This window comes from Syngnathus leptorhynchus, chromosome 3 (assembly GCF_054491065.1).
Source record: "Syngnathus leptorhynchus isolate UIUO chromosome 3, UIUO_Slep, whole genome shotgun sequence".
NCBI lineage: Eukaryota > Metazoa > Chordata > Actinopteri > Syngnathiformes > Syngnathidae > Syngnathus > Syngnathus leptorhynchus.
The window spans coordinates 9380820-9402252 of NC_141197.1; the positions used below are offsets into that span (position 1 = coordinate 9380820).

The 21433-nt window shown below is 40.1% G+C and overlaps 4 protein-coding genes across 7 annotated transcripts; 1 reads left to right on the plus strand and 3 right to left on the minus strand.

The window, feature by feature from the left end:
• Nucleotides 1-104: 104 nt before the first annotated feature.
• pir (pirin) lies at nt 105-4332 on the minus strand. 2 transcript variants are annotated; one of them, XM_085906826.1, is made up of 10 exons: nt 4010-4332; nt 3201-3297; nt 3026-3118; nt 1886-1966; nt 1401-1535; nt 1243-1327; nt 1033-1077; nt 605-687; nt 477-543; nt 105-406 (listed from the first exon to the last, which is right to left on the minus strand). In XM_085906826.1, exons 2-10 carry the CDS (start codon nt 3285-3287, stop codon nt 288-290), a joined length of 795 nt encoding a protein of 264 aa, XP_085762952.1. In that variant the 5' UTR covers nt 3288-3297; nt 4010-4332; the 3' UTR covers nt 105-287. The 2 variants fall into 2 exon arrangements, with proteins under 2 accessions (XP_085762952.1, XP_085762951.1); XM_085906825.1 differs by having other exon boundaries at nt 115-406; nt 1401-1607.
• Nucleotides 4333-4362: 30 nt separating this feature from the next.
• LOC147059145 (uncharacterized) lies at nt 4363-8803 on the minus strand. The gene is made up of 10 exons (XM_085906818.1): nt 8762-8803; nt 8088-8298; nt 7695-7825; nt 7412-7627; nt 6341-6707; nt 6019-6146; nt 5618-5857; nt 5084-5245; nt 4626-4715; nt 4363-4549 (listed from the first exon to the last, which is right to left on the minus strand). Exons 2-10 carry the CDS (start codon nt 8296-8298, stop codon nt 4385-4387), a joined length of 1710 nt encoding a protein of 569 aa, XP_085762944.1. The 5' UTR covers nt 8762-8803; the 3' UTR covers nt 4363-4384.
• il1fma (interleukin-1 family member A) lies at nt 7743-14235 on the plus strand. Of its 3 annotated transcripts, XM_085906821.1 has the most exons (8): nt 7743-7831; nt 10508-10661; nt 10757-10875; nt 10997-11093; nt 11319-11694; nt 12476-12601; nt 12687-12817; nt 13623-14233. In XM_085906821.1, exons 2-8 carry the CDS (start codon nt 10650-10652, stop codon nt 13848-13850), a joined length of 1089 nt encoding a protein of 362 aa, XP_085762947.1. In that variant the 5' UTR covers nt 7743-7831; nt 10508-10649; the 3' UTR covers nt 13851-14233. The 3 variants fall into 3 exon arrangements, with proteins under 3 accessions (XP_085762947.1, XP_085762946.1, XP_085762948.1); XM_085906820.1 differs by lacking the exon at nt 10508-10661 and having other exon boundaries at nt 7746-7831; nt 10700-10875; nt 13623-14235; XM_085906822.1 differs by lacking the exon at nt 10508-10661 and having other exon boundaries at nt 7746-7831; nt 10700-10875; nt 12687-12865; nt 13623-13772.
• On the minus strand, nt 14152-20063 carry ace2 (angiotensin I converting enzyme 2). The gene is made up of 18 exons (XM_085906817.1): nt 19826-20063; nt 19601-19759; nt 19411-19504; nt 18488-18631; nt 18252-18367; nt 18066-18171; nt 17873-17964; nt 17561-17733; nt 16839-17065; nt 16371-16515; nt 16171-16269; nt 15895-16017; nt 15632-15810; nt 15410-15468; nt 15235-15332; nt 15036-15152; nt 14589-14786; nt 14152-14507 (listed from the first exon to the last, which is right to left on the minus strand). Exons 1-18 carry the CDS (start codon nt 20012-20014, stop codon nt 14405-14407), a joined length of 2421 nt encoding a protein of 806 aa, XP_085762943.1. The 5' UTR covers nt 20015-20063; the 3' UTR covers nt 14152-14404.
• Nucleotides 20064-21433: the final 1370 nt, after the last annotated feature.

Consider the following 21433-nt stretch of genomic DNA (forward strand, 5'->3'; position numbering starts at 1 on the left):
TTAACTACAGTGTTAACATTCAGGAATAAAACCTCTGCTATATTTTTGTTGCACATTTGGACCAACTACGTGACTGTATTTCAATGTACTAGTTAATTGTGAAAATATTTTATTTTGGAAATATATTTTCAGTTGGCATTTGGCATGAAAAAGTTTGAAAACCTCTGACTTGACTGTTTTTGATCGAATAGACTGGAATATATAATGTAAATTTTTGTGGAATAAAATACAAATAAAAATCGAAATATTTGGAAACAGCAAACCATATAACTTGCGCATCCTAGCAGTCAAAATGAATCTCGGATCTTCGATCGCCAATTTAAGGCCCGCTCGAAACCATTTTGACCATTTGTGTAATCGCTGATAGCCTGCTTGATCTCTTCCTGCGTGTTCATCACAAATGGACCTGAGGAGCAAACACATTGTTTGTTCCTTTTCGTACACACATCGGAATGTTTTAGAAAAGTCAAACCTACCGTGCTTCACCACATGCTCATTGAGAGGTTCTCCCGCGATCAGAACAAAATGGGAAATGTCGGAACCCTGTCGAGAATATAAATAGAATGGGCTGAAGTAGAGAAAGAGTATCTAGAGTATCTCTTACCTTGTTTTCAAATCGAACACTGTCCCCATCTCCAAGAACCACCGTGTGATGGGGCTCCACCTTGTGCTGCTCCTCATCAGGACCTTAAAGAGGATAATGTCCAATTCGAATATCTCAATGTCATACAACCGATCACTGAGAATGACTCATGTATTTGACTCATTGTTATTGTGGCAGCAAACGTGTTGTTGGGCACTAACTCAAGTGTCCATTGTTTTGGTATCATCAAAACAATTTGAGCAAATTTGCCTGCCCAATATGACAAAGGTTTGCTTGTCACTCATAAAACCTAAATGATATTTATTTAGGGAAGAATAGGCCTCACTGGAAAGAGCAGGAGTATGATATTTGTGAATTCACTTTTTTTAAAAATCTTTTGCAGGTGCCAAGGAACTATGTTGAAGTGGATTTGAAATTCAAGGACTCACCAACATGAATGGTTCCTGATAGAGTGTAAATGAAGGCAGTCCATCCTGTGGGGAAAAAAAAAAAGTAGTAAGGCTTGGATATACCTAACAAAGATTCCCTTTATAAACTGGTTATCATCTGAATGAATTGATTTATATGGAACATAACGGGATGATTCAAATAACCAAACCACGCTTCATCTGGAAATCTCCTCTATGACTATTATTTACCTGAGGGGACTGGCTGTATATGCTGGGCTCCAGTCTTCAGCAAAAAATCCAAATACATTGTTGGTGTTCTGGTGTAGACCTTGGACTATAATACAACATAAATCTATTTGCAAAGAAGAAATGTAAATGCACTGTATAGGGCACAAACAAATAGACACCTTTGCTCCGAGGGCTTCGCCAGATATCACGGCCACGGTGACTCCGCCCTGAGATGGTTTGGGGATCTCAGAGCTCCGCAGCTCCTGATAGGCTGGTTCCACCATCTTATTTTGCCTGGATAGATTCACCCACAGCTGCAAACCCACCAAGGGTTCCTCAGACACGGGCATTTCCGCATGAACCACACCCCGTCCTGCAGTCATCCACTAGGCATGCACACACAGTTTCACTTTTATATTGCACTTCAATCTTAACTACCTTTTAAAAGCTCAGCAAATACAGTATAAACCCAATTTACCCTTTTGTTACCTTCAAACTACATCATTTATATTTGGTGTTAATTTGAGCCCAACAATTCAAAACCTATAGAAAGTGATTTTAATGTTTAAAAAAATAAGAAGAAGGATTATACTCCATTATCATATATGATTGGCAAAGATTTCCTCCTCTAAAATTGAGTCCAATATTGTTGAAAAATAATTACTTGCAGATCTCCAGGTTGCAGTCGCCCCGAATGGCCACAGAAATCTTCATGTGCTATGACCCCTTCCAACACGTATGTTACCTGTTGTAGAAGAGAACACAGCAAATGTTGAAGAAACAATGCTTTTCCAAGCACCGTCAATACCAGCTCACTTGGACGGACGGACGGATAAGACTTCCACCAACGGCTACCATCTGGTAGATGAAAGGACATTTCATCTGGATCCAGAGGACAGTTTCAAGGGAACTAAATGTCATAACACCAAATAAAAGCACAACAGTTGGCTTCGATAGTGAGGTTGACCGAGTGAAATTCGGAGGCAGATCAAAAGATAGGAAAAGTAGGTCCGCTAATCTGCTCGTTGGGTGGTGCATTACTTGAATTGTCCATTGTCGCTAATGAACAAATGTGATAAGTGCAGTAGCCCAGTTTTATAAAAAATGCAGGACCTGATCTGACTATTTATCTTTTTAAAGTCTCATGTTGCAGGCCTTGTGGTACTCTTCATGCAGACAGTACCGTGTGTGCGTGTTCTTTTGGCTGCCTCACTGGTCAAAAGAAGTGCTGAGTTTGGGGTCGGGAATTCAATGGGGAACATCTGAAAGTTGGGCTTCCTACTGCGAGCCTCCTGTGATCTTTCAGCACAGCTGTATCTTTTCCAAAGTCATGTGAGTGTGAGCAAACACACCTGCAGAAAAGCATGCTGGGAGTACAGCCCTATACGCCCACACTGGGAGATTAATCTGGAATGCTTGCAATAAAGTTGTTTTAAATTTGTGTTTATAGATACAGTGAGCCTCCTTGGATACTTGCTATTGGCAGGGGATCGTGACTCAGTCCTGCCACAGTGATTAATGCCCACCCCATTAGCTTTATAATTACAGATTTTCTCAGTTGCTTTGGTAAATTTCTCAGATCAGAACAGAATTTCTCAAAACTACGTTTCTCATTTCTTGGAACAAGTTGCAAATGCTTTGGCACGTCCATGCTAATGAATCAGGCCAATTCTCTGCTGTTTCCAAAATTAGGGGATCACTTTGGGATTGAAAGTTGGCATCGGTAATACATAAACTGAAATATGTTCATGGACCAAGTGGATGTGGATCAAATCAATAATTATTATTAACGGTTTAAACCTACCGTTTCAAATCCTCTGTGAGGGTGGTCTGGAAAACCTGCAGGCTTGCTGACACAAAACTCATCCAGCATCAGAAAAGGATCTAGGTTCTGCAACTGGGAGTGACATTTGGAAACAAGGAATTGAAAATACAATGGAAGTCTATGTGTTCAGAAAATAACTCAAAACATAGTGTACCTCTTTTCGACCGATGCTTCTGCGAACACGGGCACCAACTCCCTCACCCTGCTCCACACTCAGTAAAATTTTCTCCACTTTTCTCATGTTTATTGTGCTGTAAAACATTGTGGATTTTTTTGTTGGTTTTTTTTGGGGGGGTAGTGTGACTATTTCATATAAAATGTGCGTTGTTTTGAAATTTTGACATAACAGCTATTAGAATTTACCTTCACATTATTTAAATGTAAAGAATTGTGGTTCTGTAATTATCGGTGTGAGTTTGAAATCCGTCTCACTGTACTGCATCTTTTTGACATTTGTCGCCCCTTTAAATAAAAAAACTACATTTCCCAACATGCAATATGTGAAGGTTTGCGCAAAAAAAACCCAAGAAATTTATTGGATGTCACCTTCACTAGTAGAAAAAAAAACACATTATAGACTAAAACAGTTCACAGTGATGCAGATTAAGTGGCAGTAGGTTTAAAACAAAAAAAATGAAAATATAATCAGATTAGCCGCAACCAGTCGCTAATCCAGGAAAACACGACTCAGTGACGTCATCGCGATGCTGCAAGAATTTGTATCCATCTCTTTTCTTTTTGTGGATGATAAACACGCAAATTAGTGAATGAATGTGACTTGGAGCAATGACAAAAACAGTATACAGATTCTTAAAATGCATTTGTTTGCATGTGTTTCCTCTGTACGATGGTGTTTGAATATGTCGAGAAATGTCGCATATTAAAATCTGTTCAAAGCAGATTTGATATATTTGTAGACGCAAGCAAACTATATTTAATTGTGCAGATATAGTGCACACTCACCCTCAAGGTAGTGAATCCAGATGACTATTTTCTGTCCATTTGTAGCACCAAAACACGGAAGTCATCGGTGGGCGCGGCAGTCAGATTATGACTCAGCGATTTCTTGTCCAAAGATTTTAATCCGTCACCAGAATGTACATTCAAATACAACTATTTCATCCAGTATATTAAATGTATCATAAAATGCATTTTAACATATTGGCAGATTCCCACAGAAACATGCATGTCAACGATTATTGAGAATATTCTTAACCATAGGTCAAAATAAAATGGGAATTTAAGAAAGAAAAAAAAATCTAGCCATATAAAAATTCAACTATGTACCCGACGGTACGCTTGATGAACATGCTCACGTTTGCATGCATAATGTTGTAGTTAGAGCCATAAAAGTCCTTGCATTTGCTGAATATATTCTTCAATTTTAGATCTCCCTGCTCTCAACTCAGTCACTTCCATATTGCTGTGATGGCGCAGGATGTGTTTGGCAATTCTCATACTGGCTGCCTGTCCACCTGCCAGGTTTACTGCATGAGGTCCAACCTGTGGGTGGGCAAGAATAAAAACTCACATGGATTATTTGCTGTCTATTGTTTGATACTCTTATTTTTCTTTTGACCTGAAGAGCGGTGTACTGTCCCATCAAATAAAGAGGGCACCCCTCTGCCCACTGTAAAGTCTCTGTTATGCATGGCCAGCCATCCAGCACCTTCATGGGAACACATTTACAGTGATGCCAAAATTGTTTGGCGTTTCAAAATGGACATAACATTTAAAACAGATGTCTCTCCATAACTTCTGCTAAGCAACCTAGGCCAAATTGTTCCCCTCCTCTAATCTGCAAGTAGGACACACGTCACTACATTGTGCAAGTACTTCCTTATTTCCATTAGCCAGGACTTTGGCGGCATCTAGTGGCAGATTAGAAAAAGTCACAAAAAATTGCAAAGATTCCCCGAAAGCCTGAGGCAGGCTAAATAAAAACCAAAAGAAAAAACAAATACATTTGTAAATAGTGAACTAAAAATAGGTACATGCAATGAGTTGACTTCCAGATGTCTAAGGTCTTATCCTCACCTGTATCGGGAATTCCTTCATCACGCCAGAGAGCAAAGGGTCCTGTTTGACATCAAGTTTACACCCAGTGGCCAACCAAATCATGTCTCCAATCCAGTGGTCTCCATTGCTAAGGGACAGCCTCCATCTTTGACCCTTGTAGCACCAGCTGGCTTCACTCACCTGACCAGAGATTCACACAGGTTTCTGGGCATTGAATTGTGACGCAAAACTTTGTGATTCATCAGGCGTCATGCTTTGTCCTCTTGAAATTCCCTTCTCCATTTTCATTCTCAACAATAGAATGCCTTAAACCTTCTGGAAGAATTTCTTGCCTAAAGAGTGGAAGTTGTTAAACCTTCAAAGGACAGATCTAAAATTTGATTCATTTGTTCCTTCTTTTTATTTCCCCTATACTTTTGTCCTTATCGTGGATAAGATCACATATTTTATGGCTCCATTATATCTTCCGTCTGGGTCCTTTGCACATCGTCATTGTTCTCTGCCATCAGTCACAGTTCAATCTCACGTCAGTATAACTTCCATGCAATTTACCTGACAATACGTCTTCACAGCCACCTGTCCTTTCAAAATAAATGGCTGCAATTGGATGTAGGCCTCTGGGGTGACAGCACCTCCTTTCCTTGCCTGACGAATCATAGCCAGTCGCTTGTGAAGACTCCTTTCATTAAAGAACTGTCTGAGGAAAGCTTGGCCATCCATCTTGATGCCATGCTCCACATGGGAGTAACGACCCACCAGGCTTTCCACATCGCCCACATCAAACTGTTTTATCTGTAAGACACATGTTAAAAAAAAAAAAACTGTCAGTTATTCTCTATGGAGTGTCATATATGCAGTGGAAGTCCAAATACTTTGTTAAAATACTTTAGTGTCGCTTTTAGTGAGTACTTTTGCCACCTCTGCATAGAAGGTGTAGTATAGTGTTGATGGACCTGGAGGTGCTTTCTCATGACCCATGTCACATGACTGGCTCCTTGCTGTAGTGCGATGGAGACGACGTGAGCGCTGGTCAGACCTCCTCCAACTACCATTACTCTCTGGCCTGCCTCACATACCGAGCCTAGAGACACATAGGGATGCCATAGGTTGGGGATCAAACCTCTAAAAATAGAAACAACCAAATAATAACAAGTACGGTGATAATTGCCTTTTTGGTAATAAAACTATCACATGGAATATTGGTGAATTTGTTGATGGGTTTGATTCATTCATGGTTTGATATGTCGTCTTTGAATGCAAACTTAATCCTCGTACCTTGTGTGAAATTATAAGTGTCTTTGAGGTTTTGCTGGGTCCTTGATAGCAAGTGCATGAGGTGCACAGTGTGTTGCAGGCGCTGGTCCGGATAACTCTCCTCGATCTGAGTTACCCACTGCGGGATGTTTGCCATGTGGGCACGGGTGGGCCCTGTTGCCATTACCAACTGTTGAGCTTTGAGCACGGCGCCATCTTCAAGATGGACTTGGAAATGTTGCACTCTTTTCTTCTTCCCACTTCCTTGTCTTAAAGCATTTTCATTGATTGTGTCGTCCTCTCGGCACATTTGGTCATCTTCAGTCACCGCGGTGATGCGGGTAACAGTTCCCTTCACAAGCATCTTGTCCAAGTTGTATTTCTCCACCTGTATATTCATATCCAAACATTTCCATCCAGTTTAGACTCTTTCAAGTATTTAGCATGCATGTTTTTGGAATGGTGGACAAAGCTGGAGCACTTAAAGAAAATGCAACACAAGCATGGTGCAAACATGCAAACTTAAAACTTGAGCTAAGATTCGAACTCACGGGAGGCCACCAAAAAGGCACCCAAAGTAACCCAAATTGTGTGAAATAGCTAACCCAGCACTAGGTCCCAAAAGAACCCACCCAAATTCAAAGTCCAACTCACTGTGTGTGTTTAAAATAATTAACCCAATGTTGGGTAATGGTGACCAAATTTGCACAAGGTCAAGAGCTACCCAGCGAGTGCGTTAGCATTTTTTGTCTAGGAAAGTGCAATAATAAATACATAAATAAATGTGATATGGCAGCATTGTAAAACTAGATTGGACATACGAAACAAATAACAATGACAGCATTGATTAATTTGTTCATCTTTGAAATGACATGTTTTTTTAAAGTAGGAATTACATTTAAAAAAATGTACACATCAAGCATGGCAAAAAAACTAGTCAATAAAAGCACAACAGTAGACATTAAAATGCAAACATAAATTCATAAATGAATAAAAAAAAAAGTCAAGTTAAATTGAAATAGGTTTCGTTGAATACGTATGTTAATTCAACACGTCATGCTGGAGAGTCAGACATATTAGAAACAGTCCAACCTGAGCTTTAAAGAAATCCACACTCAGTTGAGTTCCTGGCAGACTGAAGGACAAACTCTTCTTGAGGTTGGAGGAGACATTCAGACGTTTTCGCTCTTTGCTTCCAAGCCGTGTGTCATTAAAGAAAGCGTTATCATCCAGAATACGCACTCGGTCGGGGAGACTATGCAGCTCAGTGTACCGATTGTGCCTCACCACAAAGTCCTGCAGTGCTTTCTGACAAAAAGACAAACACACATACGCATGAACATAACATCACATCATTGTTGCCATGTGTTTCTACCTTATCGACAGGGTCCGTGTGCACGAGTGTGTGCGAGCGCAGATGAGGGATGTTTAGGGATGTGAATTGACTCTTCCACAAAGAAGTCCACTCTCCATAGGTGTCAACCACTTGGAGACTGATGACGCCTTCTGCTCGTGAGTTAATATCCGTGTTAATAACAAGATCATTCTGTCACAAAGATGCCACAAGCAAAGCAAAAACTTTAGTGCTGGGCTTTTCAGCAAATCATAGAGGATAGCTTCAATGTTTGTTTGTTTTTGGACACTAAATCCCCCTTCATTGTGGGTTCAGGGATTCTTAGTCCCATTTTTTTAGTATAATAAGTATAATAACCCTTTTATTGTTCTATATATCATCTATGATAGAAAGATATTACTGAAGATACTGTACCATTTGTTACCTCCCTCTTTGTGTTGTTATTGGTTTGCCCGGTAATGGTTTTGTGGTTGAGCTCAAGTCTTGGCGTTTCAATGTGGGATGGGGGCAGATGTGACTCTCGTCCTGGATTGGAGTTGTGTTTGAGGTACGAGGGTGATAGCATGCTGGCCAGGGTCAAGGCGTGAGGCCCGCCCCCAATTATCAACACATCCAGCATCACCATCTGAAGACATTCATGCACATGGGGCAGCAACATTTTTGAATGACCCTTTTTTTTTTTTTTTCTGGGGGCAATTCTTTGTTATGTTTTTCAAGAGGAAAAAAAGTCATAAGCAACCATATGATGGTATTCGTCTAGCTTTAATGTTTATCATATTTTTTTGCTGGGTTTGACACAACCGTGTTAGATACCCAGGCACCTAAAAAAAACACCTTTCAACAATATTGCCAAACAAATTGTTGACAAATAAGTTAACTTGTGTTTAATTTGAGCATTACTATACTTTTATTTTTACAGCATGTTTGAATGGCATTTAAAAATAGAGATGATTGCAAAATCATAGCACAGCAAACAATAAATCCAAGTCTTTCACACAGTACTGTATATGCCACCCCTAACTAAAATATTAAAGCTAGAACCAATCACTTTAACTAAGTATCATCCAGAATTGATTGGCATACTGCACCTTGAAGCGCTTGAACAGTCCGCTTGTGTCCTTTGCAAAAATGTTTTCCCGTCTCAGTTGTTGTGAGGACATGAAACTTTGCGGCAGTGCCATGTGCTTTTCACGTAACTCAATCCAACTACATGTTCAGCTGTCTGATCCAAGGATGGTTGGAAATAGCGTCAGTGTCTAAATATACAGTAAACGCCGGGGAGTGTATTTGCGTTTTAACCGAGTAATCATTCTTGCTTTTTGTTGGGATACATGAATGCCAATACCAAACTTTGGTGTTACCGTGTATCATTGTATTGAAATGTGTTGGAGCATTTTTTCTTATATGATTGATATCATAAGTTTTCTTTCTTTTGGTATTTTGCTTGTTCAGCACAACGAAAAGAGGGCGTTTGCGCCGTTGTGGGATGAAACGCAGCGTTTCCTTTCAAATCAAAAGTATCAGAAGCATTTTTGTAGTGTGAAGTTTACAGTGCTAGCCTAATTATATTCATATATGGCCCTATCACATCTTCTGACCAAATTCAAAATGAAAATTCTGATACTATCTAATGTCGCTAGTTTGACATGATGAGTGATGAATTAAATATGCATTCATTGCACTAACAAGAGGAACTCTAAGGAGGAGACCCGACAGTGGCTATTTGTACTGTATATATTCAAAAGAAATGATTAACTATTATCATCCCTTTTCAAAGTAATCAAAATAATAAATAAAAGATTATTTCTGTCAGTTGCGTTGAGTAAACAGTTGAAGTTTCAGTGTTGATAAATGTGAGTGTGACATACTGACCCTGTGGTCTGAGTTGTTCCGTTTCTTGTGAAACTGACCGTTAATATCAAGACTGTTTAATTGTTCATGTTTCATTCAAGTGGATTACCGAGCGTGATTAGAAGAGTCACGGAGGAAGTTGTATCCTTTCAGTTCCCATGTCAGTGAAATACTGTACAACCGAGGACTTCCATTTCCTCTTCTGCTAGTGTTTGCTCATAAACTAGAGATGCATGCACTGATTAGGGAAGTGAATGAACACCACATTGGGGTGTACTCCATTAGGTTGATATACCAAAATGAGTACACAACTCACGTTATTGCTGATTCCATTATACGGTATAACTACTCAACATAGCCATTGGCAACAAAAATGAACGAAAATGGCTTCTATTACCGTATTTTCCGGACTATAAGGCGCACCTGACTATAAGGTGCACCTTCAATAAATGGCCCATTTTAAAGCTTTGTCTATATATATGGCACACTGGACTATAAGGCGTACTGTCGGCTTTTTAGAAAATTTGAGGTTTTTAGGTGCGCCTTATAGTCCGGAAAATACAGTAGCTGTCTGCGACTAGTTGGTTTTACCGTCTCAGGTGAAGTAAATAAATCTGCTGCTATTGCTCTCTGAATCTTTCATACTGGTCCCTGGAATTTCAATGTGACACCTCGCAGCAAAGAGATGTCTAACGATATGAAAAAATAACAGTTGTGCTACAAAAACATGGCCTGAAACTGAGCCCGTGGCCAAGATCATCAGAGCCGCAATCTGTGGTCTGATGAGACCAAGATAAACTTAGCTTGTGTGAGGAATGGCAAAATAAGCATGAAGTCAAGTGTGGTGATGTGGGTGTCATGATCTGAGGCTGCCACAGTGATGGCACTGTTTGACAAGGGGGCCTAGAAAATCATATTTTCAATATGTAGCATTGATGTGAAGGGTCCCAAACTGAGGATCTTGTTTCTTACACAATCTGCAGCTTGCTGAGCGTCAATTCAAGATCAATTCCGCAATTTTTCTGGACGCTGCTCGTTACTTCCTCTTCTGTTCAGGGCAGAAATATAAAACAGGATACAGGAGTTCACTCTTAGTTGTGCTACTCGTTCAAGAGCAACTGCGACATGGATGTGGCGGTGGGTGACCGATGCTTCTTTCTTTTTTCTCCACAAAGGCAAATTTATGTGGAGAGATTCAGGTTCAAATGGGTTGTTTTGTTTCCACATGGAAGGATTCGCTTGTAAATGGAAGTGTGCTAATAGTTCACCAGCTCTGTGATGGGAAGCACCAGTATGAAGTGGAAAATGTTGTCAAGCAACAAAACCCAAGAGGAGGAAAACTAACCATAAGGTATTTGGAAAATCAAGTCAGACAAATAAATATTATGAAAATGTATGAATATTAATGACTAATTAAAGATAATCTGACCCATTCAAGGGCACTGAAAATTCCTTTTTTTTTTTTTTTTTAGGAGAGGAGACAAGCTGGTGCAGATAAATGGCAATGACCTGCAGGATTTAACCCCTGAGCAGCTGGCTCAGGCCATAGCGGAGGGTCAGCCAATGTTGGTGGGATGACGTTATTCATCAGCATTCTGTCCGTCCATCCGTCCGACTATCATTGGCAAAACAGGAAAGCCTTCTGCACTGTCATAAATGCAGGCTCACATTTACAAAATAAATATTACGTTTGTTCAACCAATCCGATTTTTAAATGGGCCTCACCGCAAAGTACTAACAATGAATTTTCCCGCTCTCTTATTGACAACGCTGAGCTCTTGTTTTTGTCATCAGACAGTGCACAAATCAGGCAGGAAGAAGGAGCAAATTGAGCAGGTGTGCTCACCAGAAGATGCTCTCCACCCCGTGTCCAAGGAGGTCGCCATATTTGACTTCAGCAAGGAAATGGTGCGAGAGGAAGACCTTCAGCAGAGTGACTTGAGGGGTGATGAAGAAGAAAATGGTGGACCTGAGGACCAACTTTGCCCAGCTGAGGATGGGCAGAACGAGCGGGAAAGCCATTTGCTTATCGTAACCATGACTGAAACGAGCTTTTCCGTGTTGAGAGGGAGAGGCTGCGATACCGGGAGCAGCTGCCCTGGATGTCATGGGACAGGATGTACCTTCAACGACATTGTCATAGTGGCAAAGCCTGGCAAGGTGACGCTTGGTGAGTTTGTTTGTTTTGAAACAAAATAATATCGTCTCTTCCGGAATTATACTCAAGAAATAATAAAGTCCAGGCACTTTTCCCTTACTGAAGGCAAAATTGATGGCAAAATAACCAACAAACAAGCAACAAATGAAGGTGACACCAGGTCAAAGTATCACACAATTGGTGATGCCCATGAGCTTCACTGACTGCAAAAGGTGTTCCAAAAAAAAGAATACGAACATTGCAGTTACACACTAGTCACCAAAAATATTAAATAAATAAAAATCATCCTCTTACAGGCGAAATTTCATGGAGGAACCTAGCTTTATAAGTGACCTTAATTTCACCGTCTCTAAACCTTGAACTGGTTGGTCTATGTTTCATTACTAGCACAACTTGCAAGAAGTTAAAAAAAAATCACAAGAGATGCACAGAATGATTCATAAAAATTTCCAAGGACATCCACTTCTCTGGCTTTTTGTGACTCCTCCACTCTTTCCTTATATCTGTTGCAACTTATGGTTGAAACTCAGAGCACAGTGACAATACTTCTCTGACCAAATTCTTTTTGAGGCCTACTTCTAGTGTCTTCTAAATTTACAGTGGAAAACAATCATGTTGTTGCCAGTGTTGGAATTTGATGCAAAATCAACTTGAAGCGCAATAAAATTGTGTTAAAAAACTGTACCCAAAAAATATCCGTGTGTGTGTGCGTAACATGATCAACCTTCATTATGTTTATCTTAGCAATGAATTTAAAACAAATCCAAACTTAATTTGCTTTGTTGTTTGACAGTTTCAAGAGGAGGGGGCACTTTCAAACAAATGAAGGCATTGAACACTGTAGTGGAGCATGTGGCCTCGCACAAATATCTCAAAAGCCTCTGCTCACAGAAGACTCCATATGCTTCGCCTCAACCAGGTTTTTCATACAGTCCGACAGCTGAGATGAAGTTACACAGTTGCTTTCTTTGTAAGGACAATTCTCTCCATGTTTTTATGTTTAGCCAAAATGACCATCTACCACTACAAGTCAACATGTTTGGACCCGAATTTCCCAGTGGTTTTGAACTTCACAGACTCTGACTGCTTTCTCAAGTGCTTCAAGGAAGAAGAACAGGTGGTCCTGCAAGTGGAGGTATTAACAATATCTCTTTTGGAATTGGGAAATTTCCACGGTAATTGAGTAAGTTCACCTGTGTAATTGCATTTAGATACCACTAGGTAGCACTAAAGCACTTTTCTGTTTGACCAATGCTTTTTGAAACTACTCCCCTTATTTTAACATAGTTTCTTAGGCACAAGATATTACCAAAGCAGCATTTTTATGTTCTACATATAGCCCGAGAATAGGTTCCCCTCTAAAAATGTGTTATTAACGTACTGTGATAGCAATTGCTGTAGCACACACATGCACTTAATAAAATGGGGCAAATTATCAAACCTACAAATACAAAATAAAAACATCTGCAAGGAACATGGAGCTGATCTGTATATAAAAATTCATGCATGGTGAATGGCTTACTGACTGACAAGGCACTACAATGATTTTGTGACTTTTGGCTTAATTACACTCTCTAAAATCATTTTTTCACATTTTCTTTGTTTATGTTTTAATATCTATAAAATAATTTTACTTCATCGTAAAGGAGACAATGTGTTTCATAAACAGAAGGCCAGCCCAGTCTCAAAAACCTGCCTGTGTATATTTGATGGCCATTAGAGATGAATGCAATTTTTCAACTCCAAAAATGACTGAAAAACAAACAAAATCAGGAATAAATTGATAATAAAGTTTTGGGGGGGTTAGCTACTCAAAACAAGAATGAAAAGAAAGCAAAAAAGATCATGGGCACAATACGCTTAAAACAAAATCAAGCACTGTAAATGTTTTTTCTTTTTTTTCTTTCAATGCCGAATTCTTACCATGTTTCTTTTTGTAGGCAGTGGATAAGAAGATGCTGAAAAGCATTTCAATGAATGATGAGAGCAAACTTTGTTTCGTCTTCTACATGACGACGGACAGCACAAAGCAGCGCAAGTTTGAATCTGCACTCTACAAGGGATGGTACATCCAAATTACCACTTCAGCTTCAACAGACTCTGTACAAATGGCTAAGTCAGATGGACGCCAAGGAACTCAGTCATTCCTCTTCATCATTCAAACATAGAAAATCTCTCTTTTTATTGTGTCTGTCTATGTGTGCTTATAAAACCTAATTTTGTTGACATTTCATGAAAACACAATAGTGCTCTTTTCCTCTATACAAATATATTTTTACAATTTGTACATTGCATGGTATCATTTACCGTACATTGATATTACGATCAATATAATCAATTCAATTATATTATTATTTACATCATACACCTATTAACACTGATAAATAAACCTTAGCAATGCTATTGTGTACACAAAAGAAACAAAATATATTGAAATGTATGTGAGGCTTTGTTTTAGTGCTCTATAAGTACATATTTTACAACACAATCCAGTGTCCTGCATTATTAGTTTCACAAATACGACTCGTAAAAAACTTGGGGAATTGAGCTTCCCCAAAAGCTGAATGTTCCTAACTTATAGAGTAGTTTACTATCCATAATAAAATAACTTTAGGTCCAAAAATAAGTTTCTACCTGGAATATGATGATATTTCAAAGAGGCCTGGTGCTGAGCTCGCATTAATTTTCATTTCGTCCGCTGGCACGAGATGGAAAAAAGTCTTCAGAGACCGGTTTGTTCATCACTACTGTCCTCATAGGCTCTGTTGGTCTGTCCGTTGGCCTCAGCCTCGTAGGGATTTTCCACCCCCGTGCTTTTCCGATTCCTGCAAGAGAAACATGAACATAACGTGATGTGGTTGAAAGTGAGGCGGGTGTCGAACGTCAAAGAACATCAGTTTACTTACTTCTTTTTGCGATCTTTGATGCCAGAGATAATGAGAAAGAGTCCCATGAGCACCACCACTCCCATGACCACTCCAAACACCACCAGCCACACCTCTACCGGTTGCTCCACGGGAGGTGAAAGGGTTGCTGGGATACCGTCAAACTCCAGTGTGTGGTCGTCCAGTTGGAAAGCATCGTTGAGTCGGCCTCGGGATAGTCTGGCATTCACGCAAGACATATCAGTTTAATAACTGACTTTTCATATTGGATAAAAATGACTTCAATGACAGCAACGCACGACACTTCTCGAAATGAAATTCCTCAACTCATTTCAATATGATATAATACGTAATTCCTTGGCACCAACATGCCAAATGATAGCACGAGATAAATATGTGGTGGTTGAATGTCCTCAAACTTTTCTATGACAGTCAAATTGATTGAGATGTAAAAAAGTTGTGCCTCACCGTATAGCTGCCTTCAAATCTTCCTTTGGCACATATACGGACGGATTCTTTGGATCGGTGACCACAATGTAGAAGGAAATCCTAGGCGTTTGTCTGTAAGTTATAACGTTCTCCGCTCTGCAGATGCAAAAGGAGAGAAACGCTGTCACACGGCAGCAGTAAGAAGTTGAAAAGACGAGACAGAGCCAAGCATACTGACGTGAAGAGTAGCGTGGTGTTCTTTTGGCTGTAGTACTGTCTCAGAGCGTAGGCCACGCTGGCCTTGAACAGGTACTGCTCGTTGGCGTTCCAGGAATACTACAACATCGATTTTTAATTGATTAACACTTCCCGTGTAATTTCCGTCAGGCCATTTTGCAACACCTAATACTTACAGCTTCATCACCCATGGCCATTTTTAAACTGAGCCTCACTTTAATGGCATAATCAGAATCTGCAAACGGAGTCAATGAAAACAACATGTTACTTGCCAAAGGAATACAGCATTGTAAAATGACTTTTAATGCTTTTAATTTTGATCTAAACACAGGCTCAGGGAAGTTATTTTCCCCAAAACGTGGTACATATGCTTTGGTTGTTGTTGTTCAACGACTTACATGGATCTACCGCTGCATCCCAGCCAACAATGCGGTTGTGTTTCATGTTGTCCTCCTTCAGCCACACGTAAAGTTTTTGGAAATAATCCAGCAGTGGCTTAGCATCCATCTTGATATCTCCAGATATTGTATGTAAAGCTCGGGTCCACGACTGGGACCGACCCAACTCTAACATGTTCCTGGCAAAACAATGATTGGTGATGACTGCTGTTGTGAGATGGAGAGGTGGATTAAATTGTTGAAGGGAGAAGTAGTAATGTTACCTGAGTTTGGCGCCTGCGACAGTTGAACCGGTGATGTCACATGAAGACAAGGCGTCGGAGTGACCGGCAGCATCACAAAGGGCTTTTTGAAACTGGAACTGGTAGATGGTTCTTGTGAAGTACCTGGATGTTAAGACATCAACAAAACACAATGATGATTGTTGTTCAAGCTTTATTTTGTCATGTTTTGAATAGAGAATACCTATTTGTAAAGCTACATTTAATTTGACCTTCTCTTAACTATTGAATGTAAATGTCTGACTGTTCAAATGTTACCTGATGAAGGAATAGTCTCCAGAAACGTGGAACAGAGCAGCGGGGTCACAGTAAGTTTCATCTCTCGGCACTGGCTCCACCACCCCGACGAGCTCTCTCCTGACAACACGGATTGGAGGAGATTCAACCACTGGGGATTTCTATTGTTTCCAATAAAATGATGCTCTGCTTGTAAGAATGCAAATTGTCTGTCTGCCTACTTCATCTCCCACCAGCGCTCCATCCATTTCTCCTCGGGGATGTTTCCTGCAAAGACCTGCCACCTCCACTCCTCCAGCATGTAGGTGAAAGGCAGAGTGGCTACAATAGTGAGCGCTTGCTTTAGAAGGAAGTTAATCTCTGTCTCTGTGGGCGTAAAATAAGAATGACATTTTATAGACGTCGTTAAAATAACCTGTAGTGCTATTAATTTGCCACTTGATGGCAGTATAAACAAGGTTGATGGCCTGCTAGATAACACAGATGATGTGGGTTAGTTGATAAAAAATTGCTGTAAATAAACAATAATAAATAATAAACAAGCATTGAATTGACAATTAATGAATCAACCTGGTATCTGAGTTACATTGGTATATGAATAAGAAACAATAATCACGGGAGTGAAGGAATTACAGGGATAAATCTGTCACACCTAATTAATTCAATATTTTTGTAGAATTTTCTTTTACCGTTATCATAGGTGAAGTTAGAAGGCAGGAGGCCAAGGCTCTGCAGGTGCTTGGGTGTGGCGGCAGACAGGGACATGATTTCACCGACGGCCTCGTGGAAACCCTCGTTGGCGCCGTCTCTCAAGAGGTAAGGCAGGTTTCGGTACGCCATCTGGTACTGGTTGTGGCCCATCTCATGGTGGACGGTCAGAAAATTCTCCATGTTGACTTGAGTGCACATTTTGATCCTAAGGGCGGCATGAGATGTGTCAAAGGTAACAGTTTTATTGAGGAATGAAAACGTGTTATGATAGCATATCTGATATAGAGTAGCAATAAAACAGATTGCACCAATGTTTCTGATGAGTCATAGTCATAGAACTAACAAGAAATAAATGACGCTGGAAGTTGCCAACAAACACATTAAAACTGAAGTAGGAAAGGTGAATAAAAACTACGTAATGATTTGATAAAATATTCTTATTTGCAACATAAAAGGTCAATAAAAATAGTTTCCTTAATGCCCACTGAACGCTCTTAATTATTGTAGAAATCAATTAAGTGAAAGCATCATTTTTGTCATCACCTTTCTTATATTTATTATAACCTGTTAGCCATTCTTTTAATTGTTGCTTTCTATTTTGTTCATCTTTGTTTATGATATAAATGTGTGCGCACGTGCGTGGACATGTGCGTGGACATGTGTGTGTGTGTGTGTGTGTGTGTGTGTGTGACTGTGCTACCTAAAGTCTTCTCTGTTCCCCATGTCCCATGCTGTGGGATGGCAAACCACCTTGCGTCCATCCTCAGGTTTCACCAGCATGGAGTTGGTCCAAAAGTTGTCAAACATTTTGTACAGGCCCACCGACATAAAGAACTTCTCCGCCTCTTCGAATAGTCGCCGCTCAGTCCAGCCCTGAAATTCAAGATGATTCACAATTCTCTACACACAGATTGACCAATAGAATGACTGATGTAAAAAAAAAACCACAACAACAAAGCTGGTTGCTATCTTTTGTGGTATTACTTTATAAACAGAAACAATTGTACTGCACCTTTTCGACCATTGTTTTGCTGACATCAATCTCACCCTGGTAAGGCACTGACAGAGGATACAAGTTGGTCCAAAATCTTCCCCACATGTCACCTAGTAAAATCATGATGCAAAACAGGAACAAGAAAATTTGAAACTTTAATGTTTCCGATTAGTTGATGTGAATGAAAATGTGCAAATTGATGACACGGTACCCAAGAGATGGGCTGGCAGAGGTCCTGTTTCATCAATGTAGCCTGTGTGGACTTTCATCAGCTTTGCCCTCACATAGGCATGAAGCTCCTTATATAAGGGCAGGATCTGTGGAAAGACATCTTAATGTTTGGACATACTCTCTCTCTTTCATATTGGAGATTCCACGAATGACACTACAGACGTACCTGTTTATAGATGGCGCGTACATCTTCCATTAGCTGATTCCTGCTATAATCGTATGGACTTTCCTCATCAATAGTCTCATAGTTATATCTCCAGTAAGCGCCATAGTCTTCAAACCCTTCAGGTGCATGTGTTAGAGGAGAAAATGAAAAATATGTATCACCAGTTTAGTGAAGGGAATTTTGCAAGCCTTTATGTCAATGATTTAGAGAATGGGAAAGACTATGAGTGGGATCACCATTTAGTTTGGCAGCTTGGTTCTTCAGAAGCACATAGTCCTCGTAGAGTGGCCTCATCCTCTTGCCCACCTCTCTCCGCCATCCCTCCCACACGTGCAGAAGCTCTGAGTAGTTGTGGCTGGTGGACATCACGTGTTCCAGTCCTGTCAAAAAGCAGTGCAACTCAGTGAGCCAACCTAATTGCCCGAAAGTATCGATTACCCCTCCCATTCATTTTTGTTTGCCACTGCTGTCAAGTGCTTGCTCGTGTGTTTTTTGAGGAGTGTGGGTGTGTTGACCTGCTCAGGGTGTAAAGTACTTATACTTTGATAACTTCTGATTTGAATTGGCACCATACATTATATGGGCTTGACGAGGCAACTGGAAAAAAAAAGCCTGCCTGCAAGTCTGGCCATGCCAATAGAGCATTAAGCTTCTGTATCAATTAATAAAAATACTTTTTGCATGTTTTCAAAAAGTAATGTACATTTAAAAAAAAAAAAAAAATCAGCAACTGAGGCGGCTCGGTGGAGCACTGGGTAGCACGTCCGTGACCTCCGACCCTCCCTTTGTGGAGTTTGCATGTTCTCCCCCGAGCCCGCGTGGGTTTTTTCTCCGGGCACTCCGGTTTCCTCCCACATCCCAAAAACATGCTTAGTAGGCCGATTGAGCACCCCAAATTGCCCCTAAGTGTGAGTGCGAGTGCGGATGGTTGTTGGTCTCTATGTGCCCTGCGATTGGCTGGCAACCAATTCAGGGTGTCCCCCGCCTGCTGCCCGATGACGGCTGGGATAGGCTCCAGCACGCCCGCGATCCCCGTGGGGACAAAGCGGTTCAGAAAATGAATGAATGAATGAAAAAAATCAGCAACTGTGCACCTTGTGTGTGTTAATTATAAACTACCCCATTTCATAAGAACTTGTGGCTTATTAACAGCGTGTACCTGGCTCCAAAGTCTGACAATTTAGCGGGTCGTCCATCATGCACACAGTTGCCGTGCTGTAGATTGTACTCATGTCACTCATGATCTTGCTCAGCTGCGGGCAGATTTGAAACAAAATGGCAACGTGATGAGATCTTGAAAAGCGCAGCACGCACAGGGGGCAGCTTTGGAACTGAAGCAACAGTCTTACGTGTGAAGCTTCATCCGGAGAGAGAGCACCGGCACCTTTGTCTTGTAGTGTGATGAGCTGTATTTTGATTTGAGGATCCTTGATTTCGTTAATGGGGAATTCCTGAGCCTGTTCTGACCTTTCAGTGTAGAACTTGCCCCAAATTTGACCCTGTTTTGACTGGACGCATAAAAACAACCACAGTAAGTATGTCATCAACGCAATCTGGTGACAGCAAATTCTTACCAGTTTATCCGAGTTCTCCTTTGTGATGTTGGTGTTGTAGGCCCATGATGCCAGTGAGTACTGGTACATAAGCTCACTGGCCTCCTCATCAAATTTCCGCAGGAACTCCCTTGCCTGGTTCTCCACAAGCGACGAAGTAGAGAGAGAACACCAGCAAGCCAGCACACAAAGTAAAATTTTTCCTGACATGCTGCAATCTAGTCACACTCACACACAATCACACTCTGACTAGAAAGGACACTCTCCTCTCTTATAAACTTTCCATAATCTTCTGTACTGCCTTGGCCTTTGGACAGAGTCATAACGGAGGGTGTATCTTGAGTTTTGCTTTACAGATAGCGTGCCTCGCTCCAGTGGCAATACAGTGCTTGAAAACAAAACGACAGACATCCTTCGGAAGTTGTGACATGACTTTGGTTTGGTTTATGAATGAGCGTGTAGAAAAATTAACTACACTTAACAAATGTACTGTACTGAATTAAAGATTAAGACAGTACTGTATTTTGACAATCAGTATTACTGGTATGATTTTGTTGGTATCTTCCTTGTAAGTGTCATATAAATCAATCACAGATATATTTGAAATAATAGTAAAAATCTATTCTATAGTTGCAATCATTTTACTCAAACATTTTTTTAGCCACTGAGAGGAAGAAAAAAGAAGTAAGCTATCAAATCAAACTTTTTTGCTGACCATGGGGAAAGCTCAAATAAAACTCTTTTATTCCCCATATTTTTTTCAATGTTTTAATCCATAGTGGTGTGTGTCAATCAAACCAAAGCAGTCATGTTTCTTAAGTCAGAAAGACAACCATATTGAAATTTGCCTTTTTTTTAAATTATTATTAAATTTCAAGGTTTGTCTTTCTTTTACTTGAGTGTCTTATTTGATCTTCATGACCCCATGATGCCAAGAAACAGGAAACAATAGAACAGTGCACGTTTTTATCTGCTAAGTCATAAACAGCAAGTGCCCTATTAGGTCTTAAATGTCGATAAGAGAGCGGCAAAGGGTTATGCTGTACTGTAGTTTTCATGACCTGCACAAAATGATTACTTAACACTCGTTCCCCACCATTAAAATTTTAACAAAACAACATTGGCGTTGAGAAGCAGTGTTTTCTCTGTCTTAATATTTTGGGGTGACATTGACTTCAGTTAATGTTGGGGGTACTTTTAAAGAACTGCACTTGTTTTCATAAAACACACACAGTACTGATGTGTATAGAAATATTATTAGAATGAAACAGTGACCTCTCTTGCTTGTGGTTGGTGTTGCAATCTTAATTGAATGTTTCCTTTTGCTGAAGTTAGACAACAATCAAAATGAATGTAAAAATTAAAGCAAGTGAACGCTATAAAACACAAACATATTCATCTTAACGTACTAGGACAGGGGTTAACAGCCTTTATTGAGCCAAAACATTTATTTTACATTCAAAAGTTACCACACACGCGTTAAAAAAAATCTCTTCTGTAAGGCATTTTCCTTTTTTCTGTTATTTAGTTCACAATCCTAGGAAAGCTATGAGGGCATATTGTTTTAATAGTGCGTACAGTTTATATTTTCTTAATATGAGCAGACACAATTTAATCAAAAGGTAAATT

Bases quoted from the DNA above. Each gene is read 5' to 3' on its own strand.
- pir (XM_085906825.1), bottom strand. From the start codon at position 3,287: ATGAGAAAAGTGGAGAAAATTTTACTGAGTGTGGAGCAGGGTGAGGGA. The intron at 3,119-3,200 runs GTACACTATGTT...TGTCACTCCCAG, and splicing joins GAAGCATCGGTCGAAAAGAG to TTGCAGAACCTAGATCCTTT. The intron at 688-1,032 runs GTGAGTCCTTGA...ATCCTCTTTAAG, and splicing joins ATCAGGAACCATTCATGTTG to GTCCTGATGAGGAGCAGCAC.
- LOC147059145 (XM_085906818.1), bottom strand. From the start codon at position 8,298: ATGGTGATGCTGGATGTGTTGATAATTGGGGGCGGGCCTCACGCCTTG. The intron at 6,708-7,411 runs GTTGGACTGTTT...ATGAATATACAG, and splicing joins TGGATTTCTTTAAAGCTCAG to GTGGAGAAATACAACTTGGA. The intron at 6,147-6,340 runs GTACGAGGATTA...ATGTGTCTCTAG, and splicing joins CACTTATAATTTCACACAAG to GCTCGGTATGTGAGGCAGGC.
- il1fma (XM_085906820.1), top strand. From the start codon at position 10,730: ATGGGTTGTTTTGTTTCCACATGGAAGGATTCGCTTGTAAATGGAAGT. The intron at 10,876-10,996 runs GTATTTGGAAAA...TTTTTTTTTTAG, and splicing joins GGAGGAAAACTAACCATAAG to GAGAGGAGACAAGCTGGTGC. The intron at 11,695-12,475 runs GTGAGTTTGTTT...GTTGTTTGACAG, and splicing joins GCCTGGCAAGGTGACGCTTG to TTTCAAGAGGAGGGGGCACT.
- ace2 (XM_085906817.1), bottom strand. From the start codon at position 20,014: ATGTCAGGAAAAATTTTACTTTGTGTGCTGGCTTGCTGGTGTTCTCTC. The intron at 18,368-18,487 runs GTGATCCCACTC...ATGCACCTGAAG, and splicing joins CCAAGCTGCCAAACTAAATG to GGTTTGAAGACTATGGCGCT. The intron at 15,153-15,234 runs GTCAGTATGCTT...TTGCATCTGCAG, and splicing joins AACACCACGCTACTCTTCAC to AGCGGAGAACGTTATAACTT.